The sequence below is a fragment of the Alligator mississippiensis genome, chromosome 1 (genome assembly GCF_030867095.1).
Source record: "Alligator mississippiensis isolate rAllMis1 chromosome 1, rAllMis1, whole genome shotgun sequence".
Lineage (NCBI taxonomy): Eukaryota > Metazoa > Chordata > Crocodylia > Alligatoridae > Alligator > Alligator mississippiensis.
This window is the reverse complement of record NC_081824.1, coordinates 131045594-131072864: the sequence shown is the minus strand read 5'-3', so window position 1 is coordinate 131072864 and position 27271 is coordinate 131045594. Positions and strand designations below refer to the sequence as shown.

Sequence of the window (27271 nt, the reverse complement as noted above, 5' to 3'; positions counted from 1 at the left end):
ATCCCTAGCTCTCAGGGGGCAAGGATAGCCCCTGCTGCTAAGGCTGCTCCTGCATGGTCTCACATACCAGCAACCACCCCTGTATCTTCTTCTTTTGGCCCCAGGAGTAGGGCAGAAGTGAAGGGGACAAGCCAGGCTGGGGCATTTATCCACCCACCCAGTCACAGCAGAATGTGCTGCTGGGAGCGTGGGGGAGGAGGTTGGCACAGAGGCTGCCTTGGGGTAGGGAATATAGCAACAGCAACAATCCCAAGAGGAGTAGCTACAGGTACCGCTGAAGTAGCTAAGGCAGGTGCAGGGTGCCAGATGGTGGAGGAGAGTATTTACCCCTAGGAGGATCTGTAACAGGATGTCTTGGCACACCCTAAGGAATCAGTAGCACAGACAGATGAAGGCTGAAATCATAATTTTTTCTAAAGAATTACTTTTGATTCTTACGTATAGCTTTGGAAATTTTGATCACACCATCTCATGTGGCACAGCAAGAGCTGGTGCTGCCTCATGCATTGCACAGCTGCTTTAAGCCCAAAGCTGCCCTGCTACACCTTTTATACTCTGATTATAAGGTGGAATGAGTATTGTTTTGCAATTGACAGCCAATTCCTGGAAAGAATAAGTTGAATTCCAAGTTGTCACTGAGAAATCATTCTAATGAAGTTAATGGAGGTCTACTATTCTAAAAAAGTAAATGAAATAAAATCAAGACCTACTGTTGTTATACATCTAAGTTTTAAATAAAAATAAATCCAGACCTAAAGTCCAGATCCAAAACCCCCAAACTTACCGAAAGTTCATATATGAATCTCTGTTTTCATGGATATAATTTATTTTATTTGTTCTTGACCAAATCAAACTCATGAACCCAGACTCTGTTCATCTTCAAGAAAGTTAATCTTCATCTCTACACTTCTGCAGTTTGGGTTCCTTTTTAGGAATTAAAATTTCTTAACTTAATGTAACACTAATCAAATATTTTTAATAAACAGGAAGCAGTAACCAAAGCCAAGGGATTGCTTCATTTACATCATCAGTACCAAAAAGATCTGAAGGCCTTCGAAGTTTGGCTAGAAAAGGAACAGGAAAAGCTTGAATGTTTATCTCATCTTGAAGGTGATGCTCAGACACATGAAGCAACACTCCGGGATCTACAGGTAGAGAACGAGAGAGATGCAAACTCAAAAAATTCCATTAGATGATAATAGATATTCACATAATATAAATGCACAGTAATATAATCACTTTTCCTGTTTGTAAACACACTGAGAAAATGCAAAAAATTTATAGGACTTGATATTTCAACAGAGCTTCCTTTTTGCAGGCCCAAATAATGATTTGCAGATATTTAGTTGCTTGATTTGGGGATTGAAAGTTGATTTTTTTTGCCATAAATAGTATTAGCACTAAATGGGAGACTAGTCTTAAAAATCAGGGGTGAAATCCTGTTTCCATTGAAATCAATGGAAAGGCGACAGTTTTTTGACAATATTGCTATATAATATAATTATAGCCATTTCATAAAAAGCAGATTCATGGAACTCTAGGAAAATGTCAAAGCATCCTGTCTATTTTGAACTTGAGGGTTGAAATGCTGTTTACATTTAAGTCAAAAAGAGTTTACCATTGACTTCAACAGGCCAGGATTTTATCTGTAGTGCTATTTTTCTTTTATTTGTAGTGCTATACCATATGAACAGAGCAGCTGCTTAACCTGACTCCAGTATATTTTGTTTTAAAAAAAAAATGGCCAATGTTTTAAAAGTATTTGGTTATCTAAATATGTAGAAAAGTGTTTAGTGGAATTTTCAAATGTACCTAAGTACCTAATTTCCATTAAAATGGGTGGAAATTACCAGTGAAAATCCCGCATACACCTCTCTGTGGACGCATCTACATGAGATGTATACTGCAGAGCTGACTAATTAAGCTCTGCTGGTAAACATCACCATATACATGCAGTGGTATTAGGATGGAATGAATTAATTAACTTCACTGTAGGATAGTACTGCCAGCCACAAGTACTATCCTACAACAAAGTTAATTACTCTGCTGCAATGCATGTGTAGATGCTGACAAGGCTGCCTGGGGCATGAGGGTGCTTCAGTGTGAGGGTTGCCAGCCAGCTAGCCCTACACTGAAGCACCCTTATGCCCCAGCCAGCCCACTTCATAGCAAACATGGTGCAAACATGGAATGCAGGAACAATATACTCCCATGCAAACTGCACCAGAGTTTATTCAGTGGTTTTAATAGCACATGCAGACATACCCTGTTAGTATCTAAATACCTTTACAATTCTACTTTGGCAGCAGTTTTCACCTGAGCTGTGGTAATATTCATATTTAATTGTCTTCAGATGGCTAATAAGAAAAGGAAGTCTTGGGTTTCATTTTAAGGAAGTAGAATCAGGACTTAATATATGCTACAGGACTGAATACACTGAGATAGATCTGCTTTTCTGTTAATGCTGGATATTGATTTGGATACTGAGGATGCAAAACATGGTTCCTGTTTCTTCCTGATTCTCACAAGTGCCAGCTGGAGTTTTAACTTTTTCATCACTTGGCCTTCATGGAATCTTTCTGTTATGATTTCAACTGACTTTGAACATATTATGTCTGTTCTTGAGCTAATGGTAACACAAAATACCTGTACATTATTAATAAAATACAAGCTATATATGATGTCAGGGTGGCAATTTAGAATACAAGCTGAGTATTCTAACCCCAAATATATATATACTGTTTTAGTCTAGGTTTTCTTAAAGGAATAAATGTAACTTAAGTGATCAGGGTGGTCAAACACGCATATCTTGCTGAAACATTACAACTTCAAAAATCCTTGTGTGGCAGAAGAGTATTGAAAAACTTCTGATGAGGATTTTTCTCTTGAGAATATTTGAACAGGTGATTCTCCCTCATTGTTTCTTTATTAGAAATAACATTTTCATTTTGTTCTGGGATTAGATTTAGCAACCTAATGGTGCGTCCTATGTCATAAAATCATAGAGCAGTAGGGTTGGAAGGGATCTCTGTAGGTCACCTAGTCCAACCCCCTGCCTGAAGCAGGATCATCCCTATCCAAACCATTGTGTACAAATCCACAATCTAATCTCTTTGTGTAACTACAGTCACTCTGACACAACACAAGGCATGACATGGGGGGGTCCAGGAAGGGTGGTTGTTCCTCAAGGGAGTGGTCCTACAGGCACAGAAGGAGACAATCCTCTCGCACATAAAAGGGGGCAAAGGGGCCAAGAAACCCTCTTGGCTGAACAGGGAAGTCCAGGAAAGCCTAAGGGCAAAGAAAGGGGTATACAGGCTGTGCAAACAGGGGGTAGCTACCAAGAAGGAGTAAAGCTCCCTGGCTCGCACTTTAAGGGAATCAGTTAGGAAGGCCAAAGCAGAATTAGAACTTAGGCTGACAACAAAAATTAAAAACAACAAAATGTCCTTCTTCAGGTATATAGGGAGCAAAAGTAGGGTGCAGGGTAGCATAGGACCCCTATAGAAAAAACTAGGGCAATTGGTGACAGAGAGGGGGACAAAGCTGAGCTCTTCAGTGAGTTCTTTGCATCTGTATTCCTAGACACAGACAAAGACACATCTCCCAATTGGATCATAGATAGACACAGGAGGGACACCAGCCCACCAACTGTTAGTGCAGACATAGTGAAGGGGCACTTCGAGGGGCTGGATGTGTTCAAATTAGCAGGCCCAGATGAACTTCATCCAAGGGTGCTGAAGGAATCGGCCAGTGTCATAGCAGAGCTGCTGGCATGGCTGTTCGAGGACTCGTGGTGCTCCAGTCAGGTCCCAGAGGACCGGAAAGGGACCAATGTAGTTCCTATTTTCAAGAAGGGGAGGAGGGAGGAACCGGAAAACTATAGGCCAGTTAGTCTCATCTCCATCTTTGGGAAAACTCTGGAAAAAGTCATTAAGGATCACATTTGTGGGAGCCCAGCAGAGGAAATAATGCTGAAAGGAAATCAGCATGGATTCACTTCAGGTAGATCCTGCCTGACTAACCTTGTTTCTTTTTATGACCAGGTCACAAAATGCTTAGACACAGGAATCGAGGTAGATGTCACCTACCTAGACTTTAAGAAGGCTTTTGATACGGTATCTCATTCTGTTTTTGTAAATACACTGACAGACTGTGATGTAGATTTGCGATGTGGCAAATTAGCTTAGGGGTCACACCCAGAGAATGGTGGTGGACAGGTCGATACTGACCTGGAAAGATGTGGGCAGTGGAGTCCCACAAGGCTCAGTCCTTGGACCAGTGCGATTCAATCTCTTCATCAGTGACTTGGACAAGAGCGTGAAGAGCTCCCTGTCCAAGTTCGCAAATTATACCAAATTATGGGGCAAAGTTAATGCACCGGAGGGTAGGGAATGGATCCAGGTGGATCTGGACAGGTTGGAAAAATGGGGAGAATGAAATAAGATGCAGTTCAACAAAGACAAGTGCAAAGTGGTTCACCTGGGCAAAAAAACCCCACCAACACACATACAGGCTGGGGGATGACCTTCTTAGCAGCACAGCAGTGGAAAGGGATCTTGGAGTCATAGTTGACTCCAAGTTGAACATGAGTTGTCAATGTGACGAAGTGATCAACAAGGCTAACCACACTTTATCATGCATTAGCACATGCATGAAAAACAGGCCCAGGGAGGTGATGCTTCCCCTCTATGTGGCACTGGTCAGGCCCCAGTTGGAGTACTGCATCCAGTTTCGGGCACTGCACTTCAAGAGGGATGCAGAGAATCTTGAGAGGGTCCAGAGGAGGGCCACTCGTATGGTCAAAGGCCTGCAGACAAGGCCCTATAAGGAGAGAATGAGTACAAGAAAGACTGAGGGAAATAGATCTCTTCAGCCTTTGCAAGAGAAGGCTGAGAGGTGATCTTGTGGCTGCCTGTCAATTCATCAGGAGAGAGCAGCGGGGAATAGGAGATGCTCTATTTACTAGGGCATCTCCTGGAGTAACTAGGAACAATGGCCTCAAATTGACAGACAGCAGATTTAGGTTGGACTTTAGAAAGAACTTCTTCACAGTAAGGGTTGACAGAATCTGGAATGGGCTTCCAAGGGAGGTGGTGCTCTCCCCTACCTTGGAGGTCTCCAAGAGAAGACTGGACTAGACAAGCACCTAGCTGGGGTCATTTGACCCCAGCACTCTTCCCTGCCTGGGGCAGGGAGTTGGACTTGATGACCTACTGTGGTCCCTTCCGACCCTAACATCTATGAATCTATGACGCCCTAACCTGCCATAGGTAAAGCAGGGGGACCACAGCAGCCAATATCTTGCTTCTGTTAATGGTTGTTAATATACATTCAAGAGACTCTAGATATAGGACCATGTTCCCTGCTACAAAAATCCTAATTATAAAACAAGAGAACATCACATCCTGTACTTTGTTCAGGCCATTTCCTGGTTACATGTTGATAGTCAAATAGATGTATGAAGATCCTGCCACCTTACAAGATTTAATACACTTGAAGAAACAATTTTTAATGTATAAATCTGTTTATTGACTTGTAACAATATATTAATATATATAGGAAAATATTGATATATGTGTTAATAAGCAACCTGAGCCATACACCTCCTCCACATCAGCTGGTTCCCTACTTCTGTATGCCTTTCTAATTAACTGTATCTGAAATGTGGTGCTCTTTACACTGTCACTGCTTAAGCAGAGTGAAAATCAGCATTTGACTAAGCATTCAGTAGCTGGTCCAGGAATCTAATGAAATAGATTAAGCTTTAAAAAATCAGCCCATTGGCACTCTAATACTGCTCTGGCTGCCAGCTGGAAAGTCTTGAGTTCATGGATGTTCCAAATGGATGCACGTATTCCAGGCTCCCATTCTAGCTGCCATGCTATGTCTTGAAAATTTCATATGCTCAGAAGCTTATAGGAGGGATACAGCACACATTTTGTCCCTAAGGCTCTCCCTGATTTTAATCATTGACCCATTGTCAACATTAGTGCTAGCATTAAAAAAAAAAATCCCCTGCTTGCCTGAATTAAAGAACATTCTTCTGGGTGTTATAAAGTATATTCAACCTTAAATATACTGTGTGAAGTCCTGGCTCCCTCAAAAGTACTGTGGGTTTTCCAGTTGACTTGAATGGTGGCAGGATTCATACCCACTGTGCAAAACATGGTGACCCTGGTTAATGTAAAATAAGAGAAATTACCTTTTGTGATTGTACACTTGCAGGAATTACAAGTGCATTGTGCGGAGGGGCAGGCATTATTAAATGCAGCACTTCATGCCAGAGAGGAGGTGATACCATGGGGAATGCCCCAGGTAGAAGACCGGGTCCTAGAATCTGTACGACAGGATTGGCAAGTTTACCAGCACAGACTCTCTGAGGCCAGAACCCAACTGAACACCACTCTGAGCAGACTGCGGTTAATGGAGAATAAGTTTCAGAAGGTAGATGACTGGCTGAAGAGCCTTGAGGAAAAAGTTAATATCAGGATTGGTCGGCAATCTGACAGAGCAACAAAGGAGATGCAGCTACAGCAAATGAAGGTAAACAATATACATCTATTTGAGAGAGGTGGATTATACACTCATAGTTCTAGTCTCGGAAAATGGCTATCAATGCAGCATTGCCATTGTCTCCCAGTAAGTCTAGATCAAAGTCTAGCTGAGTTTACATGTGAAGAGATGTTTTTGCCAGTGGTGCTGTCTCACAGAAGAATATGAAATTCCATTTGCCTGTAGAATGCACAGTCTTGACTGAGGGCAGAGGTCAGTCCTAGAGTGGAAATGTATTTATCACTTCGGTTGATGTGGGAACCAGAGCAGAACCCAGCTCACTCTCCCATGAATAACTCTGCCATGCCAACAAAAATAAATATGAGTAGAAAATTCTCGTAGTCAGCAAAAGGAGGACCTGTGTCTAAATGAATTCAGGGAATTGATTTGAAGGGTAGAAATCTTCACTTTTATAGTCATATTTCGAGCATGCCAACAGACAAGTGTCCCCTTGATGTGCAGTAGTTTTTTTTAACTACTATTTGAAATTAATTACTAAAATTAAGCCGATTGTATGAAGAGAAACATGTAACATGTTCATTTGGCTCAGCTTTGTAGGATTCTGCTTCATTCCTTCCATTTTTTATTATTCATCCCTCATGTTGTCCATGTCAGAGCTACAACCATTTATTTGCTGTTTGTCACCTAGTTATGCCTCAACTTAGCTAAAGCTAAATTGCTCATATTATTTAAACACTTAATTGTAGTCACTTAAACTGACCAAGGTCATCTCCTTCTATGTATCAGAAATGGCATGAAGAAATTGTTCTCTACAAGGAGGATGTGGAGGAAGTTGGGATATTGGTTCAGCAAATCCTGGAGGAAAGTCATACCACTAGTAGAATGGGGAGTCAGGCTACCCAGCTTACATCTCGATACCAAGCTCTTATACTTCATGTACTGGTAAATGGTGGAAATTCTATATATATAAAAGACTGTCTGTTTGTCTGTGTCTGTAATGCTCTTGGAGCACTCTGATTGGTTGTCTTGGCAGCCAATGACAGTGCTTACTGAAACGACCAATCCGAATGCTCTGCACAGGCAGACATACATACAGGCGGCCAGATGAGGAGTGGGTGGGGTGTCTTGCAGGGCAGATGCAATGGTGGGAGGGAGTCTTGGAACTATGAAACTTGGAGGCGATGGCAGAGCGCCACCATGATGGCGGGGATGGAGCCCTCCCCCCATCATTCTTGACAGGCAATTTGCTAGTTCATTCATAATTTGCTAAATCAATTAGAAAACTGATATAGCATGATCTTTTTATTACTGGTGATTATTTGCAGAAGTTATTCACAACTGTAGAATCCTCCATCATGCAATGTCCTCAGATATATACAACCTTCCCAGATTTCAGTGGGCTAGATAATTCAGAGTATTGTTTCTGATACCAGCCTTTCAGCTAACTTCAGTAGTAACTAGAAGTCATCATCCCAATGCAAAACATCTAGTTTTTATAAACATTCCTATTTTTTCCACAATTTGTTTGAAGGAACAAATAAAGTTCCTGGAAGAAGAGATTCGGAGTATGGAGGAATCTGAATTGGGTTTCAGTACTTACACAGACTGGTATGGAGCTACTAACAAGAACTTAAAAAATGTGATCACCAAGACCGATGTAATAGATAAAACAGCTATGGAGAAAAAAATGCAGAAGCTAGAGGTACAGCACATTTGTTCTCGTAATATTATTGTGATTAATTTTATTAGTTCTTATGTTTAAATTAATAACAAAAAATCTGGGTTTAACATTCCGGAGTAGTTTACCACCATAATTAGCAGTGATGAGAACACTGAGTATAAAAAAAATTCTGTTCTCATTATATGCAGAGTGTGGTAGTATTGGATTAACAACTTGATAACTTGTTAATCATGGAATTTCTGGATGATGTAAAATCCTATTCTTCTAGTAAATGGTAATTTAAAATAATAATAATAAAACACTCAAATGATCATGAGGAAATATTTTAGAGGAAGCAAGATTACCTATTGCCATAGAACTGAGCCAGTGGTAGAAGTCACCTTGCACTTTGAATGAATTCTTCAATTGTCTTGCAGCATTTACACCTACTATGCCAAATAACAGCTTTCAACTGTTTTGCTTTCCACTTTTTGTTGTGCAGCTTGTGTTTTTTTTATTTGTGCACAGACTTGTAACGATAATTCCTCGTTAAACACCTGACATTTTATTACAAGTTTCAGATTTTTTTCTGTTTTGTAGTTTTAAAACACTGTAACTTTTAAATAGCAAAAGCTTTCATTTCTTTGTGAGGTGCATTCTACTATGTCTTCTGTACTATCCTACTTAATTAGCAGCAAAAGAGGAAGAATTATATTCTCTGGTATCTGTGCTCCTTAAACCAGCCCTTGAAATATTGATCAAAGCAACACAATGTATGTTAATCCCACTGTATGTTATATCATAATTCACTGTTCTGCAATACATTGGTGGAATGAATTTAAGTTGTTTAGTTATCTGTGCTTTACAGTGATCTTAGTATTTTTGAAGTTCCTGGATTGTTAGTTATGGAGAGTGAAATCCATATGCTTAGGTAACAATCTGTACCTGAATTTCTATATTTGTCTTCAGGAGCAATACCTATAGATTAAGTGGAAACTTGTCCATACTTGCCTGCAAGGACATCTCATTTCAATACTGTAGGCATGACCTTGGTCAGCAAGGAGGCTGCTCAGGTTCAGTAGCTCACTCCTATCTTTGGCATCAGTAGTTTACAAAAGATAATGCTGGCAGGAACTCTTTGGCTTCAAAACTAAAGAATAAACAAATGAAGGGATTCATACTTGATCTACTTTATTAACCTTCCTTGTACAGCTTCTCTTAACTGACATGGACATGGGACACAGTTTGCTGAAATCTGCTCGTGAAAAGGGAGAGCGGGCTCTTCAGTTCATGGAGGAAAATGAAGCTGCCCAGCTAAAAAAAGAAATTGATGATTATGTAGAAGAGCTTGAAGAGCTGGCCAGCTGTATCAGAAAGGAGCATACAGTCTTAGAGAAGTGTCTTCAGTTGACAAAGGAATTCTCAGACAAGTACAAAGCACAGACTCAGTGGCTGACAGAGTACCAGTCTATATTGCACATTCCAGTGGAACCCAAAAGTGAATTATATGAGAAAAAAGCCCAGTTGTCCAAGTATAAGGTAAAACGGATTGCTGTCATTCCACCATGTCAATTAAACTTTGAGATAGAATTCTCATAATACATCGTTGATAACCACTTTCTACTGTGGGGACATTAATAGATTCCTGTAAAGCCATTATGTAGGCGCTGAAGTCAATATTTAAGTGTAGAAATGCTTTGTGCCTAGTCTTGAGACTCAGTGGCATCCAGACGTGGAATTTTTGTGCCAGTAAAGCTTCCATATCTGAAAATTACCCTCATGGGGCCAATTTCTCTTCTCATGTCTATGCATGTAACTATGTATTTTTAAAATCCATTTATATTGATAGAAGTTAATCTGGATATAAAGTTGTTGAAAGTGAGAATAGAATTTCTACAGTTTCTGGAACACTTCCTTTACTACTACTATTTTTTTTTTTGGTTATATTTATATTTTCTAAATGACATGTATGACTTTAAATAATCAAAAGATTAATCTGAAAGTGAAGGCCCATGTTCATGGGTCATGTTAAATAATAATATAAATTACACAATGATCAATCATAATTAGGTATCATTTTAAATTCTGTGATGATGGGAAGTTAGCTTGCAGCAGGGAAAGAAACTGACAGTGAAATACAGCAAAGCAAACCTCCAGTGAGTTGCTTTTTCAACTAACAACTCTCTCCTTTGTGTGTAATTTACACATAGGTGACTCACTGAGCTTCAAAATGTTAAGTATTAGTATTATTTTTTAACATTTATCATCATAACAGTCTAATAAAATAGAAGCTATAGACCTGTTCATGTTGAGTGACTCGGGGTGGTTAAGGTGTACCAGTGGGATTTCAGGGAATGTTTAACTCGCATCATGCCTTGCCTGAATGTCAAGGTACTTATTTAGTCCTGGGTTGAGTGGAGCACAACCCCAAAACAGGGTGTGAGCTCAGGCCTCTTGAGGATATTGTAACCATGCTGCTACCCCAGCAGCAAAGTAATTTTTCTCCGAAAGTTAAAAACAACTATGAATACAATAAAACAGTAGCAGTAAAAATAGCTCACCGTAGTGTAATTTTTTTCAGTACGCTCCAGGCTTGCACGTTTTGCAAAAAACAGCACAACTTGAATACTTTAATTTTGGGTAGCAGTTTCATGCCTCACCAGACTCATTTAGGAAACCAGTAACTTGCAGTTTTTACATATGCTGCTATATATCTTTCCTTATGTTTAAAAGTAGAAATAAGGGGAAAGTAGAACACATTGGGTACATCTACACATGTAATTAATGAAACTCTGGAGCAGTTTGAACTAGAGTAAACTGCTCCCAGGCGTACAGCAGCAGTTTGAACTGGGGCAGAGCAGGCCTCTGGCTGGCTGGGCTGACTGGGTACAATTTACACCTGTGGTTAGCATCTGTATGTGCATATAAGTGGAGTAAGCTACTCAGCCATAAAATAGTACTGTCCCCGACAGTGCTGTCATATAGTGGAATTAATTAATTTACTGTGCCCTAATGTAGGTGCACATGTAGACGGTGACGCTTTAATGCACAGCTAATTAGTCTATTCCTCAGTAAAGTGCACATGTAGATGTAGATGCACCAACTGGGCACATCCAAATGAGTGCACGCATGCCTGAGTGTGTGTTTCCTGTGGCATTCTGTCTCTGGCAGCGCACACTGCTGTCATGCGCACCATACTGCTTTTTTTAGTGACAGGTTGTTGTTTTTTTACACTGGGATCTCTCTCATAAGCTCCAGGGAATCAGCCATGCTAGCAGTGACTCCCTCCAATAGCAGCTGTCCCCAGGATTACTGAGGATTACTGAGGAGCTCCATGGAAAAGAGAATAGTGTCCTAGAGTCTGGGTGAGAGGAAAGTTGGTGCCACAGTAGTGGTTCAGCCCCCTTTTGTGGGAAGGAAGAGATCTAGAGGAGAACTGGTATGCCTGAGAAGTGACCTTAATGTATATACTGTTGTCATTCCACATGCATTTATTGCTATTTCCATTTTTAGTCGGTACAACATACAGTTCTATCTCATGAGCCTTCCATAAAATCAGTGACTGAAAAAGGAGAAGCACTTCTTGAATTAGTGAATGATGTTACATTGAGGGACAACATTCAGAAGCTTCAGACCAGTTATCAGGAGCTCTGCAGCACAGCAAAGGTAAAAAAAAAAATTAGGAAGGACATTCTAGAGTCCTTCCAGTACACTAACATAGAATATGAGATAATTGTTTCTCTAGTTGAAGGGCTTAAGCTTTTTCCTCTCATAGTCATTCTTCTCCTATTTTCTTTCCTTCTATAATGCAGACCAACAGAAGGACTCTTTAAGGTGTATAAACATTTCCAAAATAAATGATCTCTCAAAAGCCTTCAAGCCATATCATCTTGTAGTATGTCCCTGTCAGCTATCCCAGGCCATGCCTGGTTAACCTGGATCAGTAGTTGGATCAGAGTTCACTAAAGAAAATTCTGAATGCTGAAGAAAGTTATGTTAGTGGTGTTAATAGTTAAGTAGCCATTAGTTCATTATTTAATATTTGTCAGTAATGTGAAAATATAATACTCCTACATCTCTCTGTCTGTCTGTCTATATTTGGAAGTATTATAACTCCTAAAACTCTTAATAAATGATACCTCCAGCAGGGATAAGCTATAGTAAAACAATGTTGGAACACTGTGCATATGCTTGACCTGACTATATCCCTTTAATTGCTGTTCCATCCTCCAGTGGAGACTGAGAAAAGAACCAAATTTGCAAATGTCTCGTGTGTGTGTGTAATTTAGAGGCAGAAAATAATATTTCTCCAAATCCACAGAAAAATGTTGATTTTTGCTGTATTCAATTGTCCAAATTGTCAAACAGTAAGTGTCCCTCAAGCATATGTACAAGCAATTAAAAAAAGTGAAATATATCTTAAAAATAACACCCAAGCCTATAATTTCATTTATCTACTATAAATACAGTACTGTATATAACATTGCTATAAATGACAGAGGGACAAAATACATATTTTGGTCAGAATCTATGGCATTTTTGGCACGTAGTGAACCAACCCTGAGCGTAGTGTGAATGTATAAAAAGGAGGGGGCTGAAGGACCTGGTTCTTCTCCTTCCTGCACAAGTGCCCTAACTACTTGGTTTTTGCCAGGCCTTGCTTTCAGGTAAATGGAAATGGAATTGCATACCTGTCCAATGAAATTGCAGCCTACTGTCCAGTAGCCAGGGGCACACTTATATGTCCATGCTGCACATGGAGTGAGAGCACAAGCTGCATGTAAGTGCCAAAAATGGCAGGTTATGCAGCTGAAAAAATGGTACATAGGATTCTGCCCTTTGTCATCCTTTTTTCAGTTTATTTACTGTGTTCAGGTGACCGTATTTTGTGCAGAGTCAATGTCAGTTTCACCTGTCTGGTCATTTGGTTTCCAATTTTTCCTTATTTTCCACCCAGCCAAATCAGCAAGGGAGAGAAAAACACATAGAAATAGAAGACAATTTGGCAGAGTGACTATGTTGGGTGTAGTACCGAAAAGTCTAGGGACAGAAGTTACACATAAACTGGCTTAAGTGATTGGGAACTGGTTTAAACCTGTAACAGAACAGAAGTTCAGTGCACATAAACTGCTTTCAAAATGACCAAAACTGGTTTAAGATAAACCTGGTTGGATGTAGTATCAGACTTAACTGATTTAGGTCAAACCAATTTGTAGAACTTCTGTCCCAGACCCCTTCCTGGTTCAAGTTAACTCACAGTCCCCCAGCATCCCTGGATACTTTGCAGCCCTGGGCTATGCTGCCTGATCCAGTGGAGCAGGGACTGCCTTGCCCCTCTGCTCCTAAGCCTGCTTCCTGCCTGTGTCTGTCAGTGGAAGGAGACAATGGCAGGGGGCTGGGGAACAGCCCCCCAGAGTCTACACAGCAAGGTCTACACAGCACATGCGAGGAGGGAAAGCCCCTGTGGTGTTGGCTTTTCAGATCCTGGCAGTCCTCTGCCCTCCCCTCTCCCTCTTCCCAGCTGCTGATTGCTTCAGTGGCTGCCATAGAAGGGAAGGAAGAGGCCTTCCGCATGGGTGCCTGCCCATGCAGCCCAGCATGGGGGCACTGGGCAGCTCCTGCCTTGGGGGGATTCCCCCTACCCCATCCTGGGGGCAGCCCCAGGGGGCTGAGGGAATTCTTCTTCTCCTGAGCCTTGCCTTAGAGCCTTGTCTTAGCCCCCACAAGTCTTAGGCAGCTTGAGGGACTGGAGGGAAATTCTCCTGCTCCTCCACAGCTGGGTTTGCCCTTGTTGCTGTGAGTCTGAGGCAAAACTAATGCAGTGGAGAAGAGTAATGTCCTTCCACTCCCTGGGCAGCCCTGAGACTCCAACAGCTAATGCAAATGGGTGAGGTTGGGAGGAATTCCCCTCAGATCCTGGGGCTGCCCGAGGCTGCGGGACCCTGGGCTGGGGTGGGGGGACCAAGCTGGGGGCTCCCTGGTGTCCAGATGCTGGGCTGCAGGGGCAGGCACCCAGCCAGGAGTACTCCTCCCCAGCTCTTGTGGCAGCAGATGAAGCAATCTGCAACTGTGAAGGATGGGTGGGCTCCCCTGGACTGGGGAACCCAGGTCAGGGGAACCTCCTGGGGAGGAGGCTTCCCCAAGGTGGGCTGGCACCCAGACAGAAGGCTCCTGAACCCCCTGTGGGGGGCGGGGGGCAGCAGGGGTTTGGCTGGACACTTGGCTGGGCTGGCAATGGCAAGAAGGCTGGGAGATGTGCTCAAGTACACCCCCCCACACACACTGGCCTGGGTCAGTGTAGGCCTTCCCCTGCCTTTCCCAGTTCAAAACTGAATGGCAGTTCAGTTGATTATCAGTTCAACATGTGCAGTTTAAAGGAAGCTGTCTAGTTTGAACTGATTCAGCCTCAGGCTTTTTGACTGTCTGTACTTAGCCCAAGAGTTTAATCCATTACTTTTAAATGAACTGAATACAGTTGGCAGTGCCCCGTTTAAAAACTAATAAAGCCTTTAATTCCCTTCATCATTAACCTTTTATGTATGTTATTTCACCCTGGCTGAAAATGTAGGGCTTAACCCTGAAAAGTCTTACTCATATGCATGACACATTCACGTTGAATTAGTCATGTTAGTGTTACTTGTGTAAATGAGTTTGCATGATGAGTCTCTTACTAGCTTTTTCAGTTTCAAAGAAGCTTTTGACATCTTTTCTTTTACCCTGAGCAATCTCTGAAATTTTATTTTGACTTGCATGGGCCCACAGGCACATGTGGAAAGTTTAGAAGGAAAAATGAGAGAGCATGAAGATTACAACAGTGAGTTGCAAGAAGTGGAAAAGTGGCTGTTACAGATGTCCAGTCGGCTGGTCACCCCTGATCTTATGGACAGCATCAGCCTGGAAATAATAACTCAACAACTAGCCAGTCACAAGGTAGGTCTAGTACTTGAACACATAGCCTTTGGACACTAAAAATAACTGTTTTGCCAACAGTCCCATACCTCAGTTTTGGAACAGTAATTTCATTGTCATCTATTATGAATAATTACTCTAATAACTAAAAATGAATGATGAAAAAAATACAGTGTTTGAGTTAACGGTAATTAATTTGGTTGCACTCTTGGTTGCCAAGTGCTCCCGCTTCGACAGGAATGGGGAGAGTGCTCTTACACAGCCCCTTTTGTAGCCTAGTTGTAAGGCACTTACCTGGGACATGGGAGATATTGGTGTGAATCCCCTTTTCGACTCACCCCTGTCCTAGGCAAATTCTAGAACCACTAAGCTATTGGGCAAAGAACTGGGCACTACCACAGATAGTTTTGAGTTTAACTCCTTTAAGTTAGGGAGTGTCCTTCTCAGCAGCTCGGAGGCAGAGAACGATCTTGGAGTCATAATTGACTCCAAGATGAACATAAGCCGGCAGTGTAACGAGGCCATCAACAAAGCCAATCGCACCTTGTCGTGCATTAGCAGGTACATGACTAATAGAACAAAGGAGGTGATGCTCCCCCTCTATGCGGCACTGGTCAGGCCACAGTTGGAGTACTGTGTCCAGTTTTGGGCGCAGCACTTCAAGAGGGACGCGGGGAATCTCGAGAGGGTCCAGAGGAGGGCCACTCGCATGATTAATGGCCTTCATGATGGACCCTACGGGGGGAGGTTGAGAGAGCTGAATCTCTTTAGCCTTCACAAGAGACGGCTGAGGGGAGATCTTGTGGCCGCCTATAAATTTATTAGGGGAGGTCAACAGGGAATAGGGGAAGTGCTGTTTACTTAGGCGCCCCAGGGAGTGACTAGGAATAATGGGTGTAAACTAGTTGAGAGTGGATTTAGGTTAGATATTAGGAAGAAATTTTTCACAGTAAGGGTGGCCAGGATCTGGAATGGGCTTCCAAGAGAGGTGGTGCTATCACCTAGCTTGGAGGTCTTCAAGAGGAGGCTAGATAGTCACCTAGCTGGGGTCATCTGACTTCTGTCCTCTTTCCTGCCAGGGGCAGGGGGTCGGACATGATGATCCATTGTGGTCCCTTCCAACGCTACAATCTATGAATCTATGAATCAGTGCTGCTGATACGAGTTATTTGTCATTTTTGTCTGCTTAATGATGTGTCCCTCCATTTTGGCTTGTGTAGAAGTGGCCTAGTTCCTGGGGGTTCTGGGAGCTTAAGAGGGATGTGTGCTCTGGGTTACTTCTGCTCACTTGAGTATTTTTTCTCATTTTGATTAGCATAATAGTGTATAAATAGATGCATTGGATGGCATTTTGGGCACATTCAACTAGATTGCTAAATTCTTACTGAGTTTGGGGCTAAATTCATTCTTTGTCTTTAATGGGACAAAAGGTGATTAAATACCAAAATCTGCCACTGGGTATTAGATAAGAAATGATGAGCATCAGGAAGGAGGGAGGGGGTGAGACAGGTAAATACTACTTAATTTAAAAGTGAATACAAAATGTTGTTCCCTTAAGATGTTTTTTAAAGTGCTAGAAAATACTATTGCATATGAATTTACTGTGGCAGACTTGGTGTATTGATTGACAAACCTGATTCTTTTTGAGAATGACTCTTTGATAGATAGTGTAGACCAATAGCTGGGACCTGATTTTTATTATTCTTTTCTCTTTTTTTTTCAAAACTTTTCTCAGAATCCATTGACAAATACATTTTAAGGAAAGCATTACATCTATAATAATCTGCTTTCAAAAGCTCTCCATAAACAGCTGTTATAAGGCTGTTTCTTCAGATCTTGTTACTTTTTCTAAATTTTCTTAGGCAATGATGGAAGAAATTGCAGGCTTTGAAGATCGTTTAAACAGCCTTAAGGATAAAGGAGATTATTTGATCAGTCAGTGCGCAGACCACTTTCAAGCAAAATTTAAGCAAAATATACAGACTCACCTGCAAGGGACAAGAGACAGCTATTCAGCCATCTGCAGCACTGCTCAAAGAGTAAGTCTTATTTGGCTAATATTTTTATTGATTTATAATTACATGTAACATGATAGTTATATATTGCATAATAGTGTTTTATATTGGGTGTGAATCATTTATGTAATAATTTCTGTAATGATGTGATGTTTTACGAAACTGCATAAACACTGACTCCACCGTTTAAATGGAGACTGTATGTTAGTAATGTAATTGTGCTATCATTTTCCATTCTAAGGCTTTTTGATAAGGCTTAACTGCTCTAACTTAGCCCAATGTAACTTCAGTTTACCATAAAAAAACCTTTTTTTACAGGAATTTAAAATAAGCATTAAATTTAAGAGAAACGTCCTAGGTAGATATTGAGGATTTTTAATCCAAGTGTACAAAGGCACATTTCCTATATTTATTATTAAAGAAGGAAATAAATGTTTGGCAAGAAAATATCCACAAGCATGGTTCACTAGTCAATAACAAAAGATTTGAAAACAAATAATTTTGAAGATCTTTTGAGGTTTATTTGTTTTGAGGAAGTTTAGGATTAAATTATGTCACATATATACAGATTTTTCAAAGACTTACCTGTTTGCTTCATTTTCAACATTATGAATAGTGCTACTGAAGTCAATGGAGATATTCATTTAGTGAATGTCTAGAGTGAAACCTGTTATTAGTTATTTTTGATAGTGAGGTTCAAGTCAGGTCTTTGCATTATTAGAATTAAATTTGCCCAGGTAGCCATTGTGAATATAGCCTTATGTGGGTCCTTTTTGTTGGGTGATTTTTGCCCTAACGTCCCTTGTTGACATTAGTTGCATGCTAGGACATTCTGTCTCCCCTGGTGTAACTAAAATATACATCTGAAGAAGGGTCTTATCTGGGTCATTCTGCTGATCCAATTAAGAGATCAGACTGTTGTATCTAAAACAAGGGAGTGGTGGAAGGGCCGGGGGGGGGAGTCTGTAAAGACTTACAATGAAAAAATAACAAATATAAATACAAAAACCAAGAGAATATTCATTTCATATCCTACATTTTTTTTCTTCCCAAACTATTTGGGCTAGATAGTGTCTGTGTCCTCTCTACTTGTACCATGACTGGTGAGATATTTAGCACCCTAGTGGGCAGGCTGCTGTTTCAGCTGTTGCTCCCGCAAGACTCAATCTGAGAGGAGGAAGGGAGTGGGGCTATAACTCAGCCTGCTCCTTATGTTGCAGAAGGTCTGACCACCTACAGAAGGGAGTTCATAGTTCACCTACATGTGCACACATTAAACCATGTCTGTAAACCCTTATCAAACCTGCGAAGTTCTCTATTACTATAGTAGTAGGCAGTCATTAGTCCTTCTGGATCTGGGTGTATGCATGAGACATCATTAGGACCTTCAACGCATATGCCTAGGCAGAGGTATAGAAGAGTGGAGACTGCCCAGACCTTCTATCCCCACTTTAGACAGTATCCAAAGGCCAGACCAAACCTAGACATCTAGTGCCTCAATGACTGTAGCTATATACATGCATCCAGGAATCAAACTCAGGTCTCCCACATGGCAGGCAAGGATTCTACCACTGAACTACAACAGTGGATGTCTATTACAGTATTTACTTGATTGAAAGATAATGTTTTCTCCCCATTTAACACGGGGTGGGGGAAAAGCACATGTTGTAGAATCCAGTATGAGCCAGCAGGAGGCAAGAAGTTGCTGTGGCTCCAGCTCCAGCCCCAACCCTGGGTTGGAGCTGCAGCTGCTGCCTGGTGTCCTCCCAGTTTTGCTTCTCCCTCTCCCCCAGCTGCTCCTCCCCTGCGGGCTCAAGCCCTTGCCACACCCAGTCTCTCCCCTGTATCTCTTCTCTGCCCACTCCCTCCCTATTACACTGCCCTTACCTTTGCTTCGATGCCAGCATGCTCTGTCCTTACTGTAGCCTGGAACACAGCCCCAGTCTGGTCCTGTAGCAGTAGTGCCACTGCTATGGGGCTGGGCTGGAGCCATGCTCAGTGCCCCAGGCTGCAGCAGGGATGTAGGGAAGAGGCAGGCAGGGAGTAGAGACAGGGGGGGGGGAAATAGGAGGGAAGAGGGTGTGAGGACTTGAAGCTATGGGAGGCAGAAACAGTTCAGAGAGGATGGATGGGGTCAGAATGGGGAAAAGGGTGTTGGGAGCCTGAGGCTGTGGGGGGTGAGCACAAGGAGGGGTTAGTGTGGGGGGGCAGGCAGCAAAAGACAAACTGCATGCCTCCTCCACTGACCCACTCTACCTGCCTCCTAATCACCTGCCTCCCTACTGCCTGTTCCCCAGTGCTCCCTCCACTGCCTCCCCCAGCGCCCCCATTGCCTACCCCTTTACTTCCTCCCCCATTGCCCCACCACTACCTACACCAACACAACCCCCATTATCACCTGTCTTCCCACCACCTACAGTAGCAGGGGGAGCAAATTTAAGTCAGTCCTCCAATAATTAGATTCTGTACATAGTTTCATAGTAGCTAGGGTCAGGAGGGACATGAACAGATCATCTAGCCTGACCCCCTGCCACAGGCAGGAATGAATGCTGGGTTCACAAGACCCCAGACAATTGATCACCCAACCTCCTCTTGAATTAGCCCAAGGTAGGGGTGAGGACCACTTCCCTGGGAAGTTGGTTCCAGATTTTGGCCACCCTAACTGTAAAATATTGCCTTCTGATCTCTAACCTAAACCTATTCTCCATCAGCTTATTACCATTGTTCCTTGTCACCCCAGGTGATGCTGGGGAGAAAAGGGCTCTGCCTATTTGCTGTTGATCTCCCCTGATAAGCTTGTAGGCAGCCACCAAGTCTCCCCTCAGCCTCCTCTTGCTGAGGCTGAACAGGTTCAGGTCCCTCAGTCTCTCCTCGTAGGGCCTGTCCTGCTGCCCTCTCACTAAGCGGGTGGCCCTCCTCTGAACTCTCCAGGCTGGCCACATCCTTTTTAAAGTGCAGCACCCAGTACTGGATGCAGTACTCCAATTGCAGCCTGACCAATGTCACATAGAGGGGGAATATCACCTCTCTGGACCGGCTTGAGATGCACCTTTGGATGCATGACAAGGTATGGCTGGCCTTGCTGGCTGCAGTCTGGCATTAGCTGCTCATGTTCATCTTGGAGTCAACAATGACTCCAAGATCCCTTTCCATCTCTGTGCTTTCAAGAAGGGAACTCCCCAGCCAGTATGTATGCTGTGGATTCCTTCTCCCAAGGTGCAGCACCCTGCATTTGTCTATGTTGAACCCCATCCTATTCTCATCTGCCCACTTTTGTAGTCTGTCTAAATCTAGTTGCAGCCTCTCTCTCCCTTCAAGTGTGTCCACCTCGCCCCACATCTTAGTGTCATCAGCAAATTTGGACAGCGTGCTTTCCACCCCCTTGTCCAAGTTGCTGATGAAGAAGTTAAACAGTGCGGGCCCAAGGACTGAGTCCTGGGGTACCCCAGTGCTCACATCTCACCAGGTTGAGTACAACCTGTCTACCACTACTCTCTGGGTGCGCCCCATCAGCCAATTTTTTACCCATCCAACTGTGCAGGCATCAATGCCACAGTCACTTAATTTATTGATGAGGATGGAGTGAGAGACAGTGTCGAAGGCCTTAAAATCTAGAAAGACTACGTCCACAGCGACACCATCATCCAAATAATTAATCATCCATCATCCATTATAATAAATTTATACATTTTTCCACATGTAGAATATAGTTATTGTGGGGTCATTTTAATTTCAAGGTTGTCTTAGATTCAAGTAAATTTGGTATAAGCCCAGAGCTTAAATTTTCAACGCACACTTAAACATCATTTAACAAATGACCACTAGATGAATACATTCATATGAGAAATAAAAGGGTTAGAGTGTCCCAAATAAGTAACAGTCATTGCACTCATTATTTTTAACATTTAATTCCTTAGATGATATTCAAAATTGTGTTGTTTAGTCAAGCAGTACATGGTACAAATAAAGAAACAAATAAAAAAATAGCTTTATAATATAATGTAGCAGCTGAAGTACATAAACAGGGCAGTATGAATATGTATTAAAAAAAAAGACATTGACATTTATGAAACAGTCTCACTGAATGTCAGTGGTATCTAGGCTTAATCCCAAGTAAAAGGTGAATTAACTAATATTTTTCTAACGTTAAAACATACAGCTGAGTTGGGGTTTTCTTGATAGTTTTAGGGCCTTGTTACACATTAATTTTAGGCTACTCTTAACCCCCGGATTGTCCACACATTAACACCTGAAACTAGTTTTATGCACACTTTAGGCACCAAATTTACAGCACTTCAAAGCAGGTTTATCTCTGATCCATGTTACCCAGCTCGTGTTCCATTAATTTGTGGCTACTCTCCACAGATGAGCCACCCAAGCTGCAGTCCTTCAGCATCCACGATGCAATATCCTCTCCCCCACCCTCCTGTTTTGTGTGGACAAGCTTTCCATCCCCTAAATCCTGCTGCCCAAGGGGTGGTTCTGGCACCAAGCCAGCACCCCCTCCCACCACCAGGGGTGTGACTTTCCCACTCCTAGGGATGCGACCCTGTGGAAACAGCCTGCAGAGCACATGCCAGATAGCCAGGTTGCAAGGCATGGATGGGTCCAGGAGCGAGGTGTAAGGCTGGGAGGGGAGCAAGGTACAGAGCCAGATTGGGTCCCCATGAGCTGGGGCTTCCTTCCTTTGTAAAGGGCAGTACCTCCACCAAAAGTGCCTTCCTCATTGCTCCCACCTCCCAGCCAACCTGGGAAGCACAACCAACACCCCCCAGACCCACATCCTAAGTCCTAGTTTATTAAAACATGAGACTTTCTTGAATTTACTTTATTTGCTTTTAAATTCTTTTATTTTTTTACTACTTTTTATTTTATCCTTCAGTGGCTGGTTGATTTCATTTTACCACCCTTCCCCCATCCCATTTCCTTTCCACCTCCCATGTTATTACCCACACCCATACTGTTAACTTTTCACCTCTCCCATGGGCGACTGGTGCCACCTTAGGGGGGGGCACATGTCCCCCCAGTGACCAGTCAGTGACCATGGTGGGAGGAGGGGATGGTTCCCCTGCAGCTGACTGCACTGACCAGAAAGCAGCCACGCCAACCAGGAAGCAGCTGCAGTACTCCTGGAAGTGGCTGGGGCACTTCATCTGGCACTTGCAGGGGTGCACCGGTGCTCCCCCCTGCCCCCCTGCCCGTTGTCTAAACAGAGAGCATGGCCTGTAAGGAGTGCACCAGCGCTGTCAGGGGGTGCACTCCCTACGGGTCATCACTGACCTCTCCTCTTCATGTTCCTGGTCCCACCCCATCAACCCAACTCTCAAACCTTCCCACCTAGAGCAGGGATAGAAACCTGTTCTGGATCACCAGCCCTGTAGTGGTGACTCAAAGCTATAGCTCCTAGTCAGGCATCTGCTCACCAGCCCTCTAGTGGCAAGTCACAGTTGTGCAGGTGGGGGACAGTCAGAGAAGGTTTTTAGCTTTAAGGTGTGGCTACTCCAAACTTGATCTAGCACTAATACTGATCAACATTTGCACAGCTCAAAACGCTCTTAGTTACTCTGTACATGTAATATGCAACAAAGTCCTTAGTTACTATGAATGCAGAGCCCTGTATCTTATACAATCTTTAGGTTTTAGGTTTTAGGTTTTCTTTTTATATATGAATGTCATAAATATTAGTGAGCTTATAAAACTTTGGATTTTAGGTGTACCAGAGTTTGGAACATGAACTGCAGAAGCATGTGAATCATCAGGATACTCTACAGCAATGCCAAGCTTGGCTGTCTACAGTTCAGCCAGAGTTAAAACCAAGCACTTGGCCACCTTTCAGCCTGGCAGATGCAGTTAAGCAGGTAAAAGAAGCACACTTAAGCAAACTGGTTAACTACTCCTTTTTGGCATGAAATCAAGTAAGTATTTATTTTTGCAGAAGAAAAAAATTAAATAACTCTGTGGCCCTTCACACATCAAAAATTCACATTCTCATCAGCTGCTTTTCTCAAGAGAAGGATCCATTAGAAGCAACAGAGTCACAATGTAAGAACATCATGCTAGGGCTGGATCTGTATACAAAATGTGTGGAAATTGTTGCCTGCCTGGCTCCCTGCCATCCTTCCTGAAATAAAGATGGAAGATATATAAGGGGCATCATAGGCATAAGGTCAGTTTGTCATCAACAGTATTAGAAAGGCTTCAACCTGAGGGTATGGGCAGCTATTATGTTTTTAGCACTACAAGAAGTCTACTCCAGTGCTATAAACATGGACCAAGTGCTACTGAAAAGTACTTGTTTGAAAAAGGAACTTCTTTATAGCACTGTGTGTTGTAGTGCCACAGGCTTGTTTAATTACAAGTAGCACTACAGAGGTTAGCATCCCAGTCTTACATTTTCCCTTGCCCCCTTCTTCCCCCCACCCCAATGCTCCAAGGGAAAGGGGGGATGGAGAGTGACTGCTGGGGAGCTGCCAGCACTCTGTCATCACAACAGTGCTTCAAAAATAGCCAGCACTGCTGTCAAAGCACCAACAAGAACTGGTGTTCCCACAGTGGTAGCAGCACTACCAGGGGTGGTGGGGGCAAGGAGAGCAGCTCCTTTCAGCAGCTGCCAGCTGATCATTAGTGATCATTGATAGGCTACCCCCTTCTCCATCAGCGATTGATCCTGGGCAGGCCTGGAGAGGAGCAGCCTCCTATCACCCATGGCTAGAGCTCACCTTCAAGGCAACCTTGAACAGGCCTGGATTGTCTGTGCAACTCCACAGTGTTGGGGGGGGTTGTATCGCTACAAATGAGCAGCTCTCAATAGATTATTTGGTTGCCTTTGCCACCCATAGAGCTCTCTGGGGGAGAAGAAACAAGGGGATATGGGAACTGAAAATGAGCACCCTGCAACCACATTATGGTATTCAAGAGAAAATGTATCACATCCCATTTCTAACAGAAAGAGAGGGCAAGGAACCCTTCTCCTCGTCACAGGATGTTGGGATGAAAGATCAGTTCCAAAATGCTTCTAGGGATTTATTCTTTATTTAGTTGTCCATACATTCAAAGGCTAAATTCAGAACTGGGGACTTCTCCACCCACAGGGAAGCTATCCAGAACCTGTAACTAATGTAAGTAATGCCAGCTGTTGAGCAAGGTGCCCAGGTTGCAGTAGTGAATAGATAAATGCTGGAGTGGTGGTGGTGGAGGCCTCTACAGTCATCTATTTCTTCTTTTGGCTGTATCAGCCTGACCAGAATTATCTTTGGTCTTCCACAGTGTTTATATCTCATAATGCCAAGCATGTTATCAGCTAGATTGGGGTTATTTTATATCTGATACTGGGTGAATGGATATATAATCTCTATGTCATACAAATTTATCTTCAGGAATTGTCCAAAATCCGTCTCTCTTGTGTTATTTGATCTCATCTGAGTTTTTTCTACATTTCCCTCCCCTCCCTTTTCTCCCCCTTAGGAAAAGGAACCATGTAATAAGGCATGCTTCCTGGTTCCTTATGAATTATTTGAAATCATTCTTTGTGTAAGTCAATCATTATGTAACTTGAAATCATTCTTTCTTTTCTTGCTGGTCATTTTTAATACCTAGCTAATTTATTTTGTATTGGTTTTTTACCCTGTGTTAAAATTAAAACTGACTCAAAGATACACATTTTGCAATTTAGGGGCATTTTCAACCCCTATATACTTTACTGGAGGGGTCTGCAGTGCTGCAGATTGTGGCTGCCAAGGTCATGAAAGAGGAAAGTACCACCACTATAGCATTGCCTTCTTCCTCATCTGCTGCTCCTTTGGGTTGTGTTTCCCTATACTGTAGAAGGCAGCCAGTTATAGGAAGTGGCAGCTGTATTTGTAATATGGTGGCTTTGCGGTCTCAAGAACTTTAGCAGATAAGTTAATGTTGTGCTTATCAATATTAATTGACTTTGTGGTAGAGTGGTGAACCTCTGTGAGAGTGGATCCTAGGAGCAGTGGCTGAAGCTCCTGAGAGCATAACACTGTCAAGGCTTTGCTGCCAGGGATGCTGGAGGGAGTTGGCAGTGGTCTGTCATGAAGGAATCAGCCCTTTCCAGAGAAGACATTGAACATGCCAGGATCAGTTCAGCTGTAAGAGAGTAGATTGGTCTAGAGCAGTGAGGGCCAACCTCTTTGGCAGGTATGCCACAATTTAAGCCTTGCATCTTCCATTATGTCATTCTGATCCCCTTCCCCTGCCCAGCTGTTCTGCTTTTTACTCCTTGCTCTCTGTTGTGCTGTTCAGATGTATTCTCCCTTCCCTGTGCTCCCTGCCCATTCTGCTGCTCGCTTTCTAGTCCTTGATTTCTAGCTGTTGGTGCATTCCCTGCTCCCCTCCTAAGCTGCCTTGTGCCACACACAGAGGTTGCCCAGGATGCTTATGGTTGGCCACCCCTGGTCTAGACAGTCACTTTACCCAGTCAGTACAACAGGAGAGTTAATTCTGTTTTCTTTCCCCCATGAGAGAATGACTTAGCTGAAATTCTCTGCATGTATACACATAAAAATTTCTAGTTCCCTATCGTGGAATAAACCAAGTACAGTACAACATGAACATTAATCTTTGCTCTAAAAAATAAACAAAATACAATTGCCATTCTTCATCATAGTGGGAAATATATTTTATTACTTAATTTTTATATTATTTTATTTCATTTTGTTTTCAAGTTGCTCTAATGATTTATAGCTGTGGCAAAACAGCCTTCTTTGATAAAGTGCTGTTGTTTTATATTTTTTTTCCATCTGAGAATTGTCAAAACTGAATGTTTTTAAGCTGAAAAGATCTATCAGAGGTGTTTCCCTTCAGGTTAAACACTTCCGAGCTCTGCAGGAACAAGCAAGCACCTACCTGGATCTTTTGTGCTCCATGTGTGATTTATCAGACACCACAGTGAAGAATGTGGCAACAGACATTCAGCGAACAAAACAAACGGTATGAGACAAAGCACACCAGTCAGCTTCTAATCCTTCTTAAAGTTTTAATTGCCTTGATCTGCCCTCTTATACAAGGGTCATATTAGACAATGGCTTAAAGAAACATCTTCTTTATGTACATCTCAACTTTTCTTTTTATTAAATTGTTGCAGTGGCAGTATGACAGTTTCCCTAATACTATGGTATTCTTCATATAGCAGCATGTTACAGGAAGGTTGCCAGAGTGGGTGGGGGCTATTCAAGTATAGTACATCAAGGCAGCAAAATATAGTGTATATTATGCCTGTCTGAAGAAGAAGAATGTGACCCAAGGTATTATTGTTTCCAGTAGCAGAAAATATGATTTAGACTATCTGCTAATGCATTGTTGTAAAGTTTTAGTCTTCAGTACACCCTTTATTAAAAATTCAGCAATAATAAGCTTATTTTTTGATATTCACTAAAATCAACATGGCATAAAATCTCCTGAGGGATCAATTTTTATTAATTTTAACTTTTTGACAAAATTGATAACTTCTTTATGTGCATTTACAACCATGTACTTACATTTTAAGCTTTTAAATGTTAATTCTAAATTTCAAATTAAAGGATTTGAATGAAAGTTATGACCAAGAAAAACTCTTTCCTGCAGTTCCCTCCATACAAGTATTTCATTTCACTATGCACTTTATGCACAAGCATTCTAATAACATGGTAACTAACTCTGTTGAGTATAAAAGCCAAAAGCATACAATAACCAAATTCCATACCAGAAAAGCAAATGATGCAAATCCAAGTAATCCATAATCTGTAACTTGAAAGGTAAGTCAAAGACCCAGAAATAAGAATCACTATTAAGTAACTAGCAAAACCAATAACAACAACAAAATCAAGAGGAGAGCACCAAGACATTTTGAGCCTCTAAATCTTAAAGACAACCTACTGCTGTATTTGAAGCAAGCAAAGCGCTGTTAATAAGGATTTAACATTGATTGATGGATTCAGCTCCGGTAAGCGTTCTCCTTGTTGAATTTTTCCTAACAAAAGGCATTATTCAATAAGACACATGAGAAAAAGAACTTTCTTAGGCATATTAGATGGAAATAAATGTTGAATGTTTTCACTTAGTCATTAAGAGACTGTATAAGTCACAATCCAGCATAATTCTTGAAGTGAAAGCGAAAGAATAAAGGCACTGTAACGTAATTACAAGCTTGCTGCGCTTATCAGTATTA

The 27271-nt window shown here is 42.2% G+C and overlaps 1 protein-coding gene across 3 annotated transcripts in view; it reads left to right on the top strand.

The window, feature by feature from the left end:
- SYNE1 (spectrin repeat containing nuclear envelope protein 1) overlaps positions 1 to 27271 on the top strand; it is a 535576-nt gene that overhangs the window by 315717 nt on the left and 192588 nt on the right. For all 3 annotated transcript variants that reach the window (XM_059714126.1, XM_059714134.1, XM_059714130.1), the window contains 10 exons: positions 987 to 1151; positions 6229 to 6546; positions 7303 to 7458; positions 8048 to 8218; positions 9389 to 9715; positions 11690 to 11842; positions 14939 to 15106; positions 16948 to 17124; positions 22812 to 22958; positions 25930 to 26055. In XM_059714126.1, coding sequence (XP_059570109.1) covers positions 987 to 1151; positions 6229 to 6546; positions 7303 to 7458; positions 8048 to 8218; positions 9389 to 9715; positions 11690 to 11842; positions 14939 to 15106; positions 16948 to 17124; positions 22812 to 22958; positions 25930 to 26055 — 1908 coding nt within the window. The remainder of the gene's footprint in view (positions 1 to 986; positions 1152 to 6228; positions 6547 to 7302; positions 7459 to 8047; positions 8219 to 9388; positions 9716 to 11689; positions 11843 to 14938; positions 15107 to 16947; positions 17125 to 22811; positions 22959 to 25929; positions 26056 to 27271) is intronic.